This window comes from Canis lupus, chromosome 20 (genome assembly GCF_048164855.1).
Source record: "Canis lupus baileyi chromosome 20, mCanLup2.hap1, whole genome shotgun sequence".
Lineage (NCBI taxonomy): Eukaryota > Metazoa > Chordata > Mammalia > Carnivora > Canidae > Canis > Canis lupus.
Window position 1 is genome coordinate 4,731,541 of NC_132857.1, and position 17,237 is coordinate 4,748,777.

The following is a 17,237-nucleotide window of genomic DNA, read 5'->3' on the forward strand; positions in this document are numbered from 1 at the left end:
AACACCTCTCGGTCTTGGAGACCACAGCATGGCCCTGGTCACAGCATGACCAGACTCTGTGGGGATGTAAGTGTGTAGACACGGGCACAGGAGGCAGGGGACACCAGGGAGCACGTGTGTCCTATCAGAGAAGCGCTGTTGCCCAGCAGACACTCAGTGACCCCGTGCTCATCCCTCGGGCCTCGGAATCCAGGGCGACATCGGGGTGAAGTCGCTGCATCCTGATCTGTCTGGTTTGTGAAATGTTGACGCCTGGGGGGAGGCGTGGGGTCAGAGAAGGTGTGGCCCGGCTCGGTGAGGCAGTTCTGGATCCAGATGCGGAAAGCCTGCATGTGCGCCCAGAAGCAAAGGGAAGAGGGAGACGCGTAAGGAAGAGTCGGAGAAGGTAGAGGCGTCACTGACACGAGGTCGGGTTCTGCTATTGTTGCCTTTGAGGTTAAGTGATAAAGATGTCCCTTGAGGGGTGCGTGGGGGGCTCAGTCAGACAGGTGTCTGCCTTCGGCTCAGGTCGTGACCCCGTGACCCCGGGCCCTGGACGGGGCCTCGCTTGGGCTCCCTGCTTCTCCCTCTCCCCCCCTGTGCTCTCTCTCTCTCTCTAATAAATAAAGTCATTTTTTTGAAAGTCCCTTGATACAGTATTGTCTAGACCAGACTTTTGTCATTAACCCTCAGTTCTCTTTAAATTGTCACTGACGTGAATCCTGTCGTGTTTTGTTGTCGTGGGTTAAATCTCTGAATGAGGTTAAGAATGAAATTCTTAGTTCCAGGAAACCAGAGTGCAATAATTGCATTTCCACAAGGGACAAAATTTGATGAAATTATGCAGATTTAATTGAGTACTGGAAGAAAAGTATGCCTATGAAACTTCTGATTTTTGAGTGTATCTTTTAGAAAATTTTACGTGGTAAGAAGCACAAGTTGATGGATAGCACTGCAGCCTCTTTCTCCCTTTCTTTCCTGTTTTCTGTGTTTAGAAATAAAAAACAAACCAGTGTTTTCCAACACCTGGTAGAAACTTGACCCTCCTTTGCTTTCATAAAATAACAGAACAGACTCCTGGCTCCTGAGTCCAGCCTCTTGGCTCCCGCGAGTGAGAGGAGTTTCTCCTGTTTTGGGTTCAATAGGACTTCTTTCAGGGGGCCACTTTTTAAAAGCGATTCGAGTGGCAATGATAGGAAGTGGGGCTGCCTACAGAGAGGAGGAGCTGGAAGCAAGCAGGCATCTTGGAAAATTTCTAAGTCGCTCTTTGAAAATAACCAGGGAAAAAAACAAAAATGAAACAACAACCTAAGAAAGCTGAAAGACATTTTGCGAATGAGTTTTAGATGAAGGAAGCACCGTTTGTCCTAAGAAGGCAATGAGCCCAACATGGGATGTGATGGATTCATGATCTTACCAAGGAAGAGAAGGAGGGCAGAGAGTGGAGGGCCTATTAGCAAGAGAGCGCACACATCACATTTTCCTGCTGGACTGGAAGCTTCCTGAGTATTGTTTGCTGAATATACGTTTATTGCTTAAATCTATTCCACGTATGTTATTTATTTATAACTTTAAAGATAATTTAACATGTAAAATCTCCTCTGCCGAAATGTGGGTTTTAATTTCCAAGCATCATTTATTGCGCTTACGGCTGATGGATTGTTATGAGTCAGAACTAATAAACTTGTGAGGAGTAATAGAATATTGGTCTGGAAAAAGAGGAAGTATGGGCCTGGTGGCCGGACTGGACTGCACGTGCCGGAGCGCGGGGTTGCAGGAGGGGCTGCGGGCCCCCCGTCTTGCCGAGGGGGACGTGGCTGCTGGCAGCAGTGCCTCGGCCGGGACATCGCGGGGCTGGCCAAGCGGGCCCTCCATTGGCACCCCTCGCTCCCCGGCGGGATGTGGGGAGCCCGGCCTTGCCGCGACCACCCGCGCCCCGTGCAGCACGCGGGGACTGCGGGGCCTCGGGCAGCCGAGGAGCCTGTGGAGTCAGGGGCGCTGGGACGGGGGCTGGAAGCAGCAGCGGGCCCAAGGGTCCCGGGCGCAGGGGGAGCGGGCTTGAGCGCAGCTTGGTTTTTCCACCCCCCCCCACCAAGCCCCAAGCGAGGTTCCTGGGCCCCCCAGGCTTTTAAGTCAGGGGTGGAGACGGCTTTGGGGTCCTCTGTGTCTCCTGCTAGGCCAGATGCCCGGCGCTTGCTCCCCTTCCCCAGAGGTGCCGGGGACACACAGTGACCTCGGGGGCACAGTGGCCCCGGGGACACACAGTGACCTCGGGGACACAGTGACCTCGCGGATACACAGTGACCTCGGGGACACAGTGACCTCGGGGGCACAGTGACCTCGGGGACGCACAGTGACCTCGGGGGCACAGTGACCTCGGGGACGCACAGTGACCTCGGGGGCGCACAGTGACCCCCAGGGCCAGACTGCAGCCTCTCAAGGCCACACCTCCATCTGCTTGCGCTGTGTCCATTTATATATATATCTTCCTCTTTTTTCTTCCCTCCTGCCCTCCCTTCCTCCTTCTTCCCTCCTCCTTCCTTCCTTCCTTCCTCCCTCCCTCCTTCTTCCTTCCTTTCATCCTCCCTCCCTCCCTCTCTTCCTCCTTCCTTCCTTCCTCCTTCCTTCCTTCCATCCGTCCATCCTTCCCCCCTTCCTGTCAACTTCCCTGTCCACATCTCTGTCTCCTAGTAATTTCTTTGGAACTCCACTTTCCCTCATGGCTTGTCCCCCCCGCCCCCCCCCCCCCCGCCTTCCCTTCTGTGTCACTTGTTACCTTGCAGGCTCTGCTGTCCCCTCTAACTGCGTGTGCTTCTCTGTTGCCACCGCACTTCCCAGAGTCAGAGGCTGAGAGAGCAAGCTCTGTCCTACAGACACCACAGGCTTAGCCTGGATCGGGTGCTCATTCTGGTTCAGGCAGCTCTGAACAGAGGGATATGGCCTCACGTACAAAACCGGTGGCACTTGGTCATTTCCATCTCCAAATGGAGATTCGGAAGGTCAGCAGTGCAGGTGACAGAGTTTGAAACCACATTAGTACCAGTAGTTTGTCGGTCATGCAAACATGACCCACCTTTGAAGGGACTTTTGGTAACATTTTTCTGGAAATTAAGGTTTAATGGACTGTACTTACTTGGAATTTGACTTAAGTTTTTGGGTCATTTCTTTGGCCTAACAAATACTTGGTTCAAAAATTGTGTCTGTAAAAAGAAAAAAATATAGTGTCTGTTGGGGGGATCCCTGGGTGGCTCAGCGGTTTAGCGCCGCCTTCCACCCAGGGCATGATCCTGGAGTCCTGGGATCGAGTCCCACGTCAGGCTTCCTGCATGGGGCCTGCTTCTCCCTCTGCCTGTGTCTCTGCCTCTCTCCTCTCTTTCTCTTGGTGTCTCTCATGAATAAATAAGTAAAATCTTTAAAAAAAGTGTCTGTTAGCATTGCAATAAATGATTTGTAAGGGGGGGATTTAAAACTCTTAATAAGCCATTTTTAACTCCCAGCAAGCACGTTAGAAACACTCATTTACACATAAACCATCAATATGCTACTTACAAATAAGCCTTTTTCTGTTTACTGAAGCACCTGACTCCAAGTCCCTGTTAACTAAGCAACTTTATTAACTTTAGCTTGAGGTATTGCATAATCCTGAGACCCATGAAACTTAACTTTTCAAGTATTTTATATTTATTCTTCCCATGTGCTGACATTTCTTCATTTCCAGCCAGTCTGAATAGAGGGAAATAGCAAAATATTCCAAGATACCAAAAAATATCAAGGTTAACAAAAACATCTGAACAAGTAAAGAGCTAATGTGTAAGTGATGAGAGGCTGAGCACAGGGACAGGTGGCGTAGGAGAAATCTCTCTACCTTCCCCCTTGATTTTGCTATGAACCTTAAACTACGCTTAAAAAAATATAGTTTTAACAATTAAAAAAAAAAAAAAAACCAAAAAATCAGAGCATAGGAGAAAGTCAGTGACCTGATGTAAGAAATGAGAACTGAGGGGCAGCTGGGTGGCTCAATCAATTAAGTGTCTGACTTACCCTCAGGTCATGATCTCAGGGTCCTGGGATCGAGTCCTGAGGTCAAGCCCTGCGAGTCAGGCTCCCTGCTCAGCGGGAAGTCTGCTTCTCTGGCTTCCTCTGCCCTTCCTCCATTCTCATTCTCTCTCTCTGCCCCCCTCTCTCCCCCTCTCTCCACCCCCTCAAATAAATAAATAAAATCTTTTTTTTTAAAGAGAGCTGAATACCTTTTATTTACCTTATATTTGGTTGAAGAAAGGCAGTCAGAAACACCAAAGTATTATGCAAATCACAAAATTTAATTCTAAAGCACTTCTTTTTTTTTTTTTTTTTTTTTTAATGTCACACACACAGAGAGAGAGAGGCAGAGACATAGGCAGAGGGAGAAGCAGGCTCCATGCACCGGGAGCCCGACGTGAGATTCGATCCTGGGTCTCCAGGATTGCGCCCTGGGCCAAAGGCAGGCGCCAAACCGCTGCGCCACCCAGGGGTCCCTAATTCTAAAGCACTTCTTAAAAGTCCTTTTCACTCTCTAAAAGCAGTTCCAGAAAAGGGGATGAGTGGAGGCTACACAGGTGGAGTATTGACACTGGGAAGAGGTTTAGGCGAGAGGGAGATACGGGTGCCTGCCCTGATGAAGAGAACGCATTCCAGGGACCTACATGACTGGTAAAGACCTCAGCGTGGTAGAAAACAACTAGAAGAACTGTGGGGGCATGTTCCAGAACATCAGGCATCATGTTGTAACATAAAAACGTAATTAAATATCATTTAAAATAACAAAACACGAAGTGGAAAACACTTTAATATCTCTTCTGCAGTTCTGGGCGGTACAAGGTAAGGAGAAAAGTGCAAGGAAGCCCCATCATGTTCCAATCGAGTTGTAGTGTGTTGGTGAATTTTAGCTGCAAGAGCAATAGGCTTGCCTAGACTGCCATGCCTCTCATCCAGTGAGCATTGATGGATCAATGAGGTAGTCGGGGAACAGGAACCTGGATGATGGAAGGATCAATGAGGTAGTCAGGGAACAGGAACCTGGATGCAAGACAGCTGGGCCTTGGGGCCCCTGAAACTTGGGGGTAGGTTTAGTGCTCTGCTGTCACAGTCTTGAGATTCTTAATAATTTTTGATCAAGGGGCCCTGCATTTTCATTTTGCCTGGGCCCTACAAATTGTCTAGTCAGTGGAGGTGGAGTTTCCATCACAGCGTCTTGGGACACATGAATCATAATCTAAGTCATTCTTGGAGGGAGGAAACACAGATTCCACCCTCCTTCCAACTCTTCTACCCCACATCTTTCTTAGAGAACTAAAGATGTGACGGTAGCTGCGCTTCTCATCACTCAATTCATACAACCTACAACTGGCCAAGGCTTGAAATTTCTATAGCGGTGACAAAACCTTCAGTTTCATAATTAGAAACAAATAAGCCAAACAAACAACAAAACACACCCTCATGGAATCAGTTGGTACCATGATAACCTAAATAACCAACATACTAAAATATGGTTAATAAATAGTAGAAAGATCTACTGTCACATTACTTCTCCATTAGACATAGAAAAAAAGACTTAGGGACTCCTGGGGGGCTCAGTGGTTGGGCATCTGCCTTCGGCTCAGGGCATGATCCCGAGGTCCCGGGATCAAGTCCCGCGTCGGGCTCCCTGCATGGGGCCTGCTTCTCCCTCTGCCTGTGTCTCTGCCTCTCTCTGTTTCTCTTGAGTATATAAATAAAAATCTTAAAAAAAGAAAAAGAGACTTGGAAAGGGTACCTGAAAGGACCTAGAAGAGGGGAAGTGGCCAAGGAGGGGAGGAGGCTATTGTAAGGTAAGAACGGGGACAGCTACTATGATGACATGACAATGTGACATGTGTCTTCACTGCCTCATGGTTTTTGCCTTTAACCTCTTCTTTGCTGCTGTATTTTGAGTGCTTATTATTGACCCTTGAGTCCTGCCAACCCTGCTTGCCTTAATTGATAAAGATGTTTTTTTAAGACAGCAATTTTGTAATAAGAGAACTGATTTCCTACAGGAATGACTGTTCAATATCTTCAGAGCTGCTGAGCTCTTCATCTCGTACCCTCGGCCCCCCTTTGTGCTAGTGAAGGTCCAATGCACAGTCTTCCTGAACACTTTTGTGAGTTCAGTGTGGAAATCTGTGTCCACACAGTTCTACCTGGAAACAAGTTCTGGTGGTGGACAACGCTTATGGTCATAGAGCGTTTCTAGGGATAGAAAATGTGGACCTCTCCTTCACTGTGGCTCTTCTGACTCCACTGAAGAAGAATAGCTGGCCACCCACTAAGATGATCTATATTTCCTTAGGAAGAATTTTGAGTAGGTTCATTCCAAGAGAGTCTTGAAGGTAGGAGGGACACCTTGTCTAAGACAGGCTTGAAGTGCCTTCACCTGCACAATCAGGGGAAAGGAGGAGTAGGTGGTCGTGGATGCTGAGCCATCCCCACAAGGTCACCCTGCTGAGACGAAGCTGGGCATCCATGCCAGAGTTCCTTAGAGCCAGTGGGTCTCACTTCCAAACTTTTGCACAATCCAAAGAAAAATTGGATTTGCTCTCTTTCCCTCCTCTTCTGTCCTTTCTGTTGCCCTATGGCGTGGTTGACTAGCCTCTTGCAAAACAAATGAACAAATTTAGCTCTTACTGCCTTAGAAAGAAGGTAATTAACAGGGCCTGGCATAACGACCGTTGACGCGTAGTTGCTTCTCGAGCCTGAAAGCCAAATACCCTCCAGCAAGCCCAGCCTACGCCTATACGTTATGTGCTAACTAATAAATGCAGTCATGATTGTGTAGATACTAGTACATTTGAGTTTAAGCTGTTCCTGAGATACACTATCACATCTGAATAGTGATACAACATTAATAGAGTAGCTGTGATGGTTTCATTCTGACTTCAGTGTTCCAAAACTCCCTGGTGACTGAAGTTATATGGCTCTGTTTTAATAGCCTTCGAGTCATAATGGATAAAATGTGGGCAGCTTCTAGTTTAGAGAGTGTTAACTATCAGACTTCAAAGAAAACACTGCTTTGTGGTGATTATCAATGCCAATGGCTAACCAGCACCATGGGTTAATTAAATGTCATTGTCATTTAGAAATTTCACTCTGATTTTTAATACAGTTTTCTACTCTATTGGAGATATAGCATTGCTGCTAAAAAGTAACAGCATTGTTTGATTAAAAGTTTGATTTCTCTCTTCTTTTCTGTCCACTCTAAAATAGCATAAAAATGGTCACAAGGGAAGTGATTTATCTCAACCCGGCATTTTGGGGGCTGTTGGACACATTCCCACCACCTTGCTTACTAGTTTCTGTTTTTAATATACTTCCTTGTAATGCTGGAGTTACCTTAGACTTCTTGCTCTTCTCATATAATCTATTGTCAAGTGTGGCCAACTGCTCATGGTAGTTCCTCAGGTATATCCCCTCTTCTCCATACCTGTTGTCCTTGCCCAAATTCAGTCACCCTCAGATTGTCAGATCTCTATCAATAGCTTCCAAACTGATCTCCTCCAAAGACCATTCCTGTCCCTCAGATCCCCCCTCCATTGTGAGTCCACTGTGTCACTCCTATCAGGTTTCTTCTTGCTTCCAAACTCTCAGGAGCTCTCTATCGCCCACGGAACGGAGAGCCCAGATTCTTCTGCGGCCAGAATGGAGCTCTGTGATCCAGCTCCGCCCACCATGCTGACTCCTAGGCCTTCTTCTCTACCCAGACACCCTGTCACCTTCCTGTGCCTTGCTGTGTGTGGCTCCCACTTCATGCTTTGGTTCAAGCTGCTCCCTTTTCTGAACTGCCTTCCCCTAATCCTTACAGATTCCATCCTACTCATCCTTAAAGATCCACAGCTGCTTCAGAAAGCCTTTCCTTATTCCTTCAATAGAGGTACATTTCTCCTTCCTCCATATGCTGAGAGCAACTTATTTGTTTCTCTTAACACTCCTTACTTTCTGTATCATTTTAATATATTTCCTGATAGCCCATAAACTGCCTGAAAGGAAGGTCTAAGAGTCATCCTTCTTCCACCAAAAGCGTGTTGTAGAGAGGGCCTTAAACACAGAACATGCCCATTAATATTGGCCAAATTAATAAATCCATTTCCAGTCTAATCAGTTAATGACTTTGGAGCTGATGATTAAACATAACTATCTTCCAAGTTAAAAGAAAGCTATTATGGGCATTGCACTGATGAAGAAAAAAGTTATCAGTAAGCAAAGAGGAAGGAAAACATGAACCCCGTGGTGTTGGATTAGAATCAGAGTAGCAGGATAAACTACTGTCATCGACATATTTCAATAGGTAGATAGATAAATAGGTTAGTACATCCTTCAGTCTGCCGAGATGCAATAAGCTCACCGTAGCATCCATGTCCTGCTCCTAAATACCATTCCCCAATAAAAAGCAACCAACTCTCCTTGGAAAAGCAGTTGATTCCAGGGCTCAGGTGGGGAAAACACAAAATGAGTCTATCTTACGTTCCATTTTATAGTGCCAATAAATAAGGACATTCTCCAAAAGTCAACGTAAGTGTGTTCCCAGTGACCAAAGCTGGAACAATTTGGACAATTTGGGTGGCAAAACGAAGAATGATAGTACTGAATTTTAACCCATAGATTAAATTAACATCCAGGGGTTTGAACAGATTAAAAAAACAAATAGAGGAGAAGGGGCAGCTTTTCCTTAAGTAGAATTCCAAAAAGTAAATGTTGAAGGTACATGGGATATAAAATCGCCATTAGGCAGGCACCGCAGTAATAATTGTTTCAGTCAAAATCCACAGATGGATGCTAAAATTAGTGAGCAAAGTCTGAGTAGAAACAGGATTTGCATAGTCTCAGCATATTTCCCCCAAGATACGTATTTACTACAAAGGGAAAGATAGTAACTTCACTGTGGAGAAAGGAACAGACACCAGCTTCACCAGGTGATCAAGGGAAGAAGCATCACTGGTAATAAGACATGTTGACATCACAAACCCTTGCTGTGATGCGCTGAGAGGGACGCAACATCGGTTTTGTAGTCTTCTTGCTAAAAAATGCATAATTTCACTCCAGCCATGAAGAAACACGAGACAAAGCCCAACCGAGGAATATTCGACAAAACCACGGTTCAGTACTCTTCAAAAGTATCAAGGCAACAAAAGGCAAAGAAAGATCGAGAAACAGTTACAAACTGGAAAAGGCTACGAAAAAAGAGAACTAAATGTGCTATGGGATCCTCTCAGGATTCTGAAACAAAAAGGATATTAATGGAAAGGATGGTGAAATTCTAATAGTCTCTAGCTTAATTAATAATAGTGTGTGACTGTTAATATCCCGTTCTTGATAAGTGCATTATGGTCACGGAAGATGTTAACAGCAAGGAAAGCAGCATAAAGGTCGCAAGAAGGGCTTTGTGCTATTTTTGCAACTTCTCTGTAGGTAAAAAATAGTTCAGAATTAAAAAAAAAAAAAGTTAAGGGAGGCCATTAGTAATTAACATTATAAGCATTTCTTTAACCAAAGAGGATCCAAAATGCCTTAAAAGAAAGTCAAGCAGTCAAATAATATCCTTTGTATTCTTTCCACACACCATTTCTTGCCCTGTCTTCCATCTCTTGTTTCCACGTGTTTCTAGATAGATGGGCCGAACCGCCTGTACAAAAGCGATCTCCTTTGGGTCAGAAAATACAGAACGTACGTGCGCCTTCTCTATGTGTGGATATTTGGTTTTTTGAGCTGACCAAGGCTCTGTCCAGAATTCTTCTGAGAACATGATGCAGGCAGAAGCATTTCCTCCTTTTCCTGGACCTTCCCAGGAAGGTCCTGGATCATCTGAATCGCCCCAGGAAGGTCTTTGAGCAGGACCAGAGGCAGCCCTCCTGGCATCTGTGCTTTCTCCCTCCTATTTCCTCTTGCACTGTGACTTGGCAAAGCGCTCAGGATTTCCAATCCTGAGATGACTAGACTGTTAGAATATTCATTTCTTTTTCCCTCTACACATTCTCCTTTTCCAGTGAACCAGATGACATCCTCAGTCAACATACTTTTAAAAAATTTTAGTTTTGGAAATATTCAAACACACAGAAAAATAAAGAGAGGATGATACACTCTTTGTCAGCTTGTTCTTAACCAAACAGATCCTCTTCCAGGAGTCATCAGTGATCCCTGTTCTGCATGGTGACGATGAAGGTGACAACACTGGCCCCAGTTCCTAGACTTCTTTCTTATTTATCTTTATGCCCTTGTTTTGGGGACCGTATCCTATTTCTTGGCCACTTTGTTTTATCCACAATAGGAGCAACTGCTCCAGCTCAGGGACTCACAGAACATTCCCTCTCCCACCACTTCGTATGATGCAGATTGAGATCATTTCTGAGGTGGCTCGTGAAAGAGGGACCTCTTTAAACGTTTTTGCGTAGGGGCTCAAGTTTACTTGATGCTAATCTCAAAATCATTTTTGGCTCGAAAAGTGTCGTTCTCCTAACAGAAGCTGAAATCGTGCTTTTCTGGTTAGACCTCCGTGTTACCAAACACTGAAGGCAGAAAGTTCACGCAAAAGAGTTCGTCCAGGTGTTCATCTGGCTTTTTCCATCGTCAGTAACTCAGGTTAGGGAATCTCAGGTTTTATTGCTAGCAAAGCACTCTAACAGTTTTTGTTGTCAGAAAATGATGGCTAAATGGATACTGAAATGAGGTGAATGAGATACTCATTTCCTGAGGGGAAGAAAGATTTTTCCGTCTGTATCCAAGAAGGATAGCGAAGTGTGAAGCCGCACCTCTTTGAGAGAAGTTGTAGTAGGGAGTGAGGCTCGCCAGTCGGGGAAAGTGCTAAGAGTACCTGATTCAGGAGTCACCAAACCATTTTACAGTGGGATAGGGTTCTTATTTCATGGTGGCAAAGGTGGAATGCCATTTTTTGGTCCAGGCTAACAGAATTCAAGATGTTTACGTGGAGGGATTTTTCATGTGTTACAAATATAAAAAAGAGTAAAAGTTTTCATGCAACGAAATAATGAAAGGTAAAGATACCAGAGATGGTTCTTTATACGTTCAGTTAAAATAGCCTCTTCATGTACCTGCAAAGAAGCAATCAAAAGAAGAGGAATACCTTTATGTACACCTGTGATTGTCTCTACCTCGATCATCTCAGATGTGCCATTAACAAAATATTCTCTTTGACCACACATCTCCGTCTTCAGAATAGAATTTCTTTCTGTGATTTTATTTCAATGCAGCCGCTACCTCTGGATTAGAATGACATTATAGGAGCACAAGGATTTTGTGAGTTTCTGTGCCTGGGGAGAGAATAAAGATAGTAGGTTGAAGAAATTTGGGGTCATCCCTCTCTCTCCCTCTTTTTGTTTTATTCTATGGTGATATTTCAAACAGTAAGAAAAAAAATTAAAATGTGCTGTTGCTGCTGTGTGGAGATGGGAGAGAGTTCATGCTTTGTTGAGAAACACATCTAGCATTCCTACAGATGCCAGACTGGACGTACAAGGTGATATCTCAAAACAGGGCCATAAATTAGTGTCATTAATGTATTGGTCTATCATCTTTTGCAAGGTTCTCTTTTATCCTGATAAAGGTAGGTGATAATCAAATACCCTTTTATTTTTTCCCAGACCAAAAAGCCAAACAACAGACCTACAACCAATGGCAGGGTCAGTACCGTGTGGCCCTACGAGTTATCGAAAACATTATCTACCTTCTAATAAACTGGGGAAACATCCAATATTGTTAGAAAGCTTTTCACAGATACACAGATATCTAAAGTGGAACGCCTCGTTCCCCAGTGTGCAGGGCAAGTGAGGCATGTATTATAATTTTCAAGAGGGGCTTACTGTTGTTCACTTGCCCATATTTTCCAGGCCTGACGTAATGAGGCCTTTCCATGAATGTTAAGTCAGGAGACCAAAGAGAACACAAGAACCCAGGATACTTTTCGTGGCTTATGTAAATTCAGGAATGCTTTACCTGACATGGACAGCCATGGGCATCGAAGGTCACTGCTCTCTACACGTTGCCATGACTATTCCAGTTGGTGACACGGGGAGGTGCAGTACATGCCTCCCTGCAGGGCAAGACCCGGCCAGCCATGCTGCTCGCCTGGTGGAGCCTCCGTGTGCACATGCCCCAGCGCCTGGAGCCTGGGATGCGGGAGCCAGACTCGCTCAAGGTGGGTGCAGTGGAGCACGGGGCCCGGTCAGAGACTGTGTGCTGGTCTAGAGGCCCAGGACCATGGTTATAGACTGAACACTTCTCGGTGTGTTAATTATCCTTCTGGAGCCTTTGAAGCCCCTCTCCGCCTTGGGGTGGAGGAATTGCAGACGGCCTTAGCCCTCTGGTCCCTGTCTCTTCTGAAGGGACAGCTTTAGCCTTCTGCCCGTTAGAGAGGAGCTACTGCCGCCTGATGCTGACGGCAGCGTCCGGCTCTATGTGGGCTGCCTCCCTTGTGCCAGGAAACTTCGGGAACAGACGGGGCTCTGGCAAGATGCCTGGGAAGTGGATGGTGCCCACATGAGCGTGGTGTGTGGCGTTACTCCGTGTTGCCAGATGCTTCCATTGCTGCTTTCCCACTCTTCCTGTGGAGAGAAGGGCCATCGCAGGGCAGGCTTTTTGGTGAAAAACAGGGAAAAGTAAAAAGAAACCTAAGCCCCATATCTCTTTATGTCCACAGAACTTAAAAATGGAGGAGAGTATTCACTCTTCCAAAACTTTTGTTTCTTGGGTGAGAAATAAATTTAAATCTTGTGTCTAATTCCCCTGATTTTTCAGACTTAGCTAAGGCAGCAAACCGATCCATCGCAGTATCGACGGGTATCATTAGCCTGAGGTTAGGGACCCTCTGCTCTCTCTGAAGCGGGCCTGCCTTCTTCTCTCTGCCAGTACATTATCCCTCTATCATTTTTGCTCTCCCTGTATTGCCTTTGATATGGTAATGATCTTGCACAAGAAAAGCCATTTTTTTATATGAGTGCTTAAGGAATTAAAGGTGAGTGAGAGGTGGAGGGTGTTAAGAAGGATGGCAGTTTGTCATTAAAAAATAAATAAGTATACCCCTCGGAATAAAAAAGAAAGAACGAAAAAGGGAGCCGAAGTGGGAGGACAGGCAGGTGTCTCAGCGCAAAGGCAGGAGACGGTGTTACTAACAGGCTGGCTTAAAGCCCTCTTAACAATGTGCGGTTGCTCTCCCCAGCTCATCATTGATTTCCCTCTGCCCTCCACAGACCTGGCTGCAGTTAAGCCTTGTGTCCTCCACGTGATGCTGAGCCGAATCAGATTTTCCTTTTAGTTGTTCGATCAAATTTTCCTTCCTCGAGCTTAGAAGGCACACTTGGGACCATATAGTAATTGCCTCCCCACACTGAACTGCTGATACCTTTATTGGATTGGGATAGGGTTTCAGAGGACTGTGTTTAACATGCAGTGAGCCGCAGCAATGCAAACAGCTCCAGTGTTTAAACAAGCATCCATTAGGCCAGGAAACAAGGCGGTGCCAGCCCATTTGGTGCTCTCTAGTGCTGGCAGCTTGAGGTGAGCAGGGCAGCCCGGGCGCCCGGGTGGGAGAGGGCAGGTGCGAAGGGAAGTGGAGGCATTGTAGTGTCAGAGAAGGAGCAGGTTCTCTTTAGATTTGCAGACAAGGGAGTGCGGGGGGGAGGGGGAGAGAAATGTTGTGGCTAGGGACATGTGCAAAGCTCATTAATATCTCATTATGTTAGAATTGCAATCTCCCTGCAGATCGGCGTTAACATTTGCGGTGCCAGAGGAAGGGAAAGCAGCACCCCCCACTCCCACCCCACCTCTCCCCAGCCCCGCCGCCACTTTTTTTTTTTCTTTTCTTTTCTTTTTTTTTTTTTTGCAAGCCCCAGCAAGCTCCAGACGCTTGTTTTGCACCGAGGGAATGGTGGTGTTGAATTTGTGAGAGAAGGCTGTGAGAAAACCCCAAAGGAGCAATAGTGAACCGTGCGTAGAGTGAAGTGAGACTGTAGTTTGTAAATAAGAAAGTGACCAGCTTTCCAGTGTGGCAGCAAGTGGGGGGATGTGGGGGGCAGCTGACCAGAAGTCAGGAGAGGGAAACGGTGAGTCCGGAGTTTGAGCTGTCCCAGAGCCTGGATGTGAGGGTCAGGTCAGTACAGGAGGGGCTCCAGAGTCAGACCCAGGCCTGCCCCAGAGCCTGCTGAGGGCAACATCAAATGGACAGGAGAGTAGGGACCAATGAGAAGCAGTAAGAATAGGGCAAGGTGCAGCCAGGAAGATACGGGAGGACTCTCACCCAGCAAGGTGCAGCCAGGGAGATATGGGAGGACTCTCACCCGTTCCCATCCACCCAGGTTGGGTGATGGAGCAAAACGAAGGCTACAAAACAGATAGAGAGAAGGTCATGTTCAGGGGCCTCACTTTCATCAGAGCAAACCTGGCTGGTCCCAAACTCATCCAGGCTTTACCCCAAGGATTAAATCCTGCTACACCACAGCTCTGTAGCCAGACCCCAGCCCGGTCCCCACACGTCACTTACCCCCAGCAGTAATCCCAGGGAATTCCAGCAGTGAGACTGTGGCCTCGTGGGAGGAAAAGTTGGAACCATGTTCCGTAGAAGTTACAGCTTCGCAGACACTTCATCCTGCTCTGTTAAAGGATCAGATGTTTCTCTCTGCCCTGAACAAATATGTACCCTCCATCCATTAATGACAGGTGGGTGGTGACCACTTCAGCAAACAGTTACATAGCAGGATGTACCAAAACACAGCGCTGTGTGGATTTTGTATTATGGAGGCACCTTAAAGTGATTCGGGTCCAAGTCCTCTGAGAATACCCCATTTCCTTCTATTCGTTTTCAGGAGTTTTTATTGCTTTATTAGAGCTCTCTTACTGTGAAGGTCTGGCAAGTTCCATTTTCTAGCACAAGTGGACACAGATGTGCACACATAGACCACAGAGATGTCACCCATGTGGACACTCCACCAGCATCCTGAGAGCAAGGAGTAAATGGAGGACCCTGTATACTTGATTCATGTCATATAAGGTGACAGGCCCAGTTTTCAGGTATGGCTTGTGGAGACCCTTATGGTCACACTGTGTTCTGTAGAAAATATGGATTATTCATTGACTTACAGAAAGAAAGGCAAAAAAAGAAAAAAAGGTAATGTCATTAATCTGGTTGTGTTCCTTTTCAAAACAAAACAAAACTAGAGCCACATTGGCCATTAGTTTCTTACGTACAACCGTGCTCGTAATGAACATTTAAAAATAAATGTATTTGATCATCACAACCAAGTTTATTTAGGTCAGAAAAACAGTTATGGCATACAAATACTGCTGAGAAACAAATCTAACAAAGCTTTTTGCAGTGTGGCCTCTACAGAAAAAAAAATAGTAAAATTCAGGCTTCTGTGTATTAAAATCTATTATTCTTTCGACCGTGCAGCTTTGACAAATCAAGCAGGAGTCACAAGAACAAAGCCAGGAGATAGTTCAATTGCTATAATTTCATAGCCGAACGTAAGAAAAACCTACCTTATATTGTTTACATGACTTTCCCAAGCTTGATCCCATTAACAAAACAAGAAATGAAGAACCAGTTGTTAGGAACTGCGGACTAGGCTTCTAGAGTTCACTTTTGTGCGTGACCACGGCAGGTTCCTCTTGTGGGATGTTCCTCGACATCCTGCCTGTTTTCCCACGGGCTGCCTCATGCCCTCCCCCCACCCGACCCAGACTTACACTTTTGAGGCTGTCGCATCCTGACATCTGAACCCTCCCATCTTAAGTCCCTTTGCGTTCATTTCTAGGAAAGAGAGGATGGGAGTTTAGTTTCATCCCAACTTTCTACATAACACAAAAAAGTATGACATCCAAATTGCCCATTTGACGGGAGGAGAGTGATGCAGCAGAATTACAGTTCAAAGTAAAATGGGATTTAACTTTCAGTTGAAAAGAAAAAGTGAATTCCTTGCTCCTTTCAGGCTTTTGCTATGAATCAAACTTTAAAGTGAAATATCAGAAAATCAAGGATGCGATGGGACTTAGATCTTTCATTCCCTCTTCCATCCCCCTTCTTCAATGAAGACCATATCTAAATCATCCCAGATGGCTGTTCTATTTTTAAAGAGCTCCAGAAAAGGAGTTTGTACCACCTCCTCAGTCACCCATTCCAGCATCTCTTGTTCCTCGGCGCCAGGATATTTTTTTTCTAAAAGCCTTCAGGGATGGGGGGGGGGGGGCCACCAGATCCCAGATTTAGGGAGCTGTGCTATTCTCTCTAGGATTTCACCCCCACGGTGTGTGTGGAAGGGCACTCTGAGGCATGGCTAATATCTTTTTCTTGTCAGTGAAGAAGATTGTTTTCTCACATCTTTGGCTTTCAGTGATGTTTGTGAGCTTCTTGGGAGTCAATCCAAAATTCTCTTGAGAGCCTGCTGTGTGCACAGCCCTGTCCTAGGTAAGAGGATGAGGCTTCGAGCAAACACCGTCATGCTTCCACTCTGACGACACCCGTCACACACAACCGCCGAGCTCACCATCGGTGCCGGACAGACTTGTTCGTGCAGTCGCTCACTCAGTTATCCTTTCACTCCAGAAATACTTACTGAGCACCAACCACGAGCTAGTCCCTGTGCTAATCTCTGGACACAGAAGGTTAATGAACAACTCAGACTAGGCCCGTACCTTCCATGGACCTATACTCAAAGCAGGGAGAAGCCCGTACCAAGTCAAAAACAGGAAGCCAGGTGATTATGAATTGTAATAAGCAGCGTGAGGAAAATGCAACAGAGTGACATAACAGGGCGTAAGTGGGGAGGTGCGTCCGAGACATGACCACGCACAGGCTTCATAAGGAGAGAGTTGAGCTGAATCATGAGGGATGGTGGGGCACTGGGAGGAGAGGCCCAGAGGCTGCAGCCGCAGGGGAGTGGGGAGCAGGGGGAGCTGGCAGTGTTGAACATGTGGAAGGAGGGGGGCATGAGATGAGCTTGAAGACCCCAGGTCATCTAGTGCCCTGTAAGCCACAATTTCGAGTTTAAGAGAAAGACATACCCTGATTAATGTTTTCAAGTGATTACTCTAGGTGCTCACGGAGAATGGACTGGATGGGAAGCAAGGTTTAACGGTTAGGGGGGTAAGAGGAGGCCTGGCTGGCTCACATTGGAGGAGCGTGAAAGTCTCGATCTCGGGAGTCATGAGTTCGAGTCCCCTGTTGGGTGTAGAGATTACTTAAAAATAAACAAATAGACAAG

General features: G+C 46.2%; 1 protein-coding gene across 7 annotated transcripts in view; it reads left to right on the top strand.

Moving 5' to 3' along the window:
* MAML3 (mastermind like transcriptional coactivator 3) overlaps positions 1-17,237 on the top strand; it is a 472,489-nt gene that overhangs the window by 257,649 nt on the left and 197,603 nt on the right. Inside the window, exon 1 of one of the 7 annotated variants that reach the window (XM_072788291.1) lies at positions 20-66. The exons of 4 other annotated variants lie outside the window; for them this stretch is intronic. In XM_072788291.1, coding sequence (XP_072644392.1) covers positions 46-66 — 21 coding nt within the window. In that variant the 5' untranslated portion in view covers positions 20-45. 2 more of the 7 variants (XM_072788295.1, XM_072788294.1) reach the window with 2 other exon arrangements.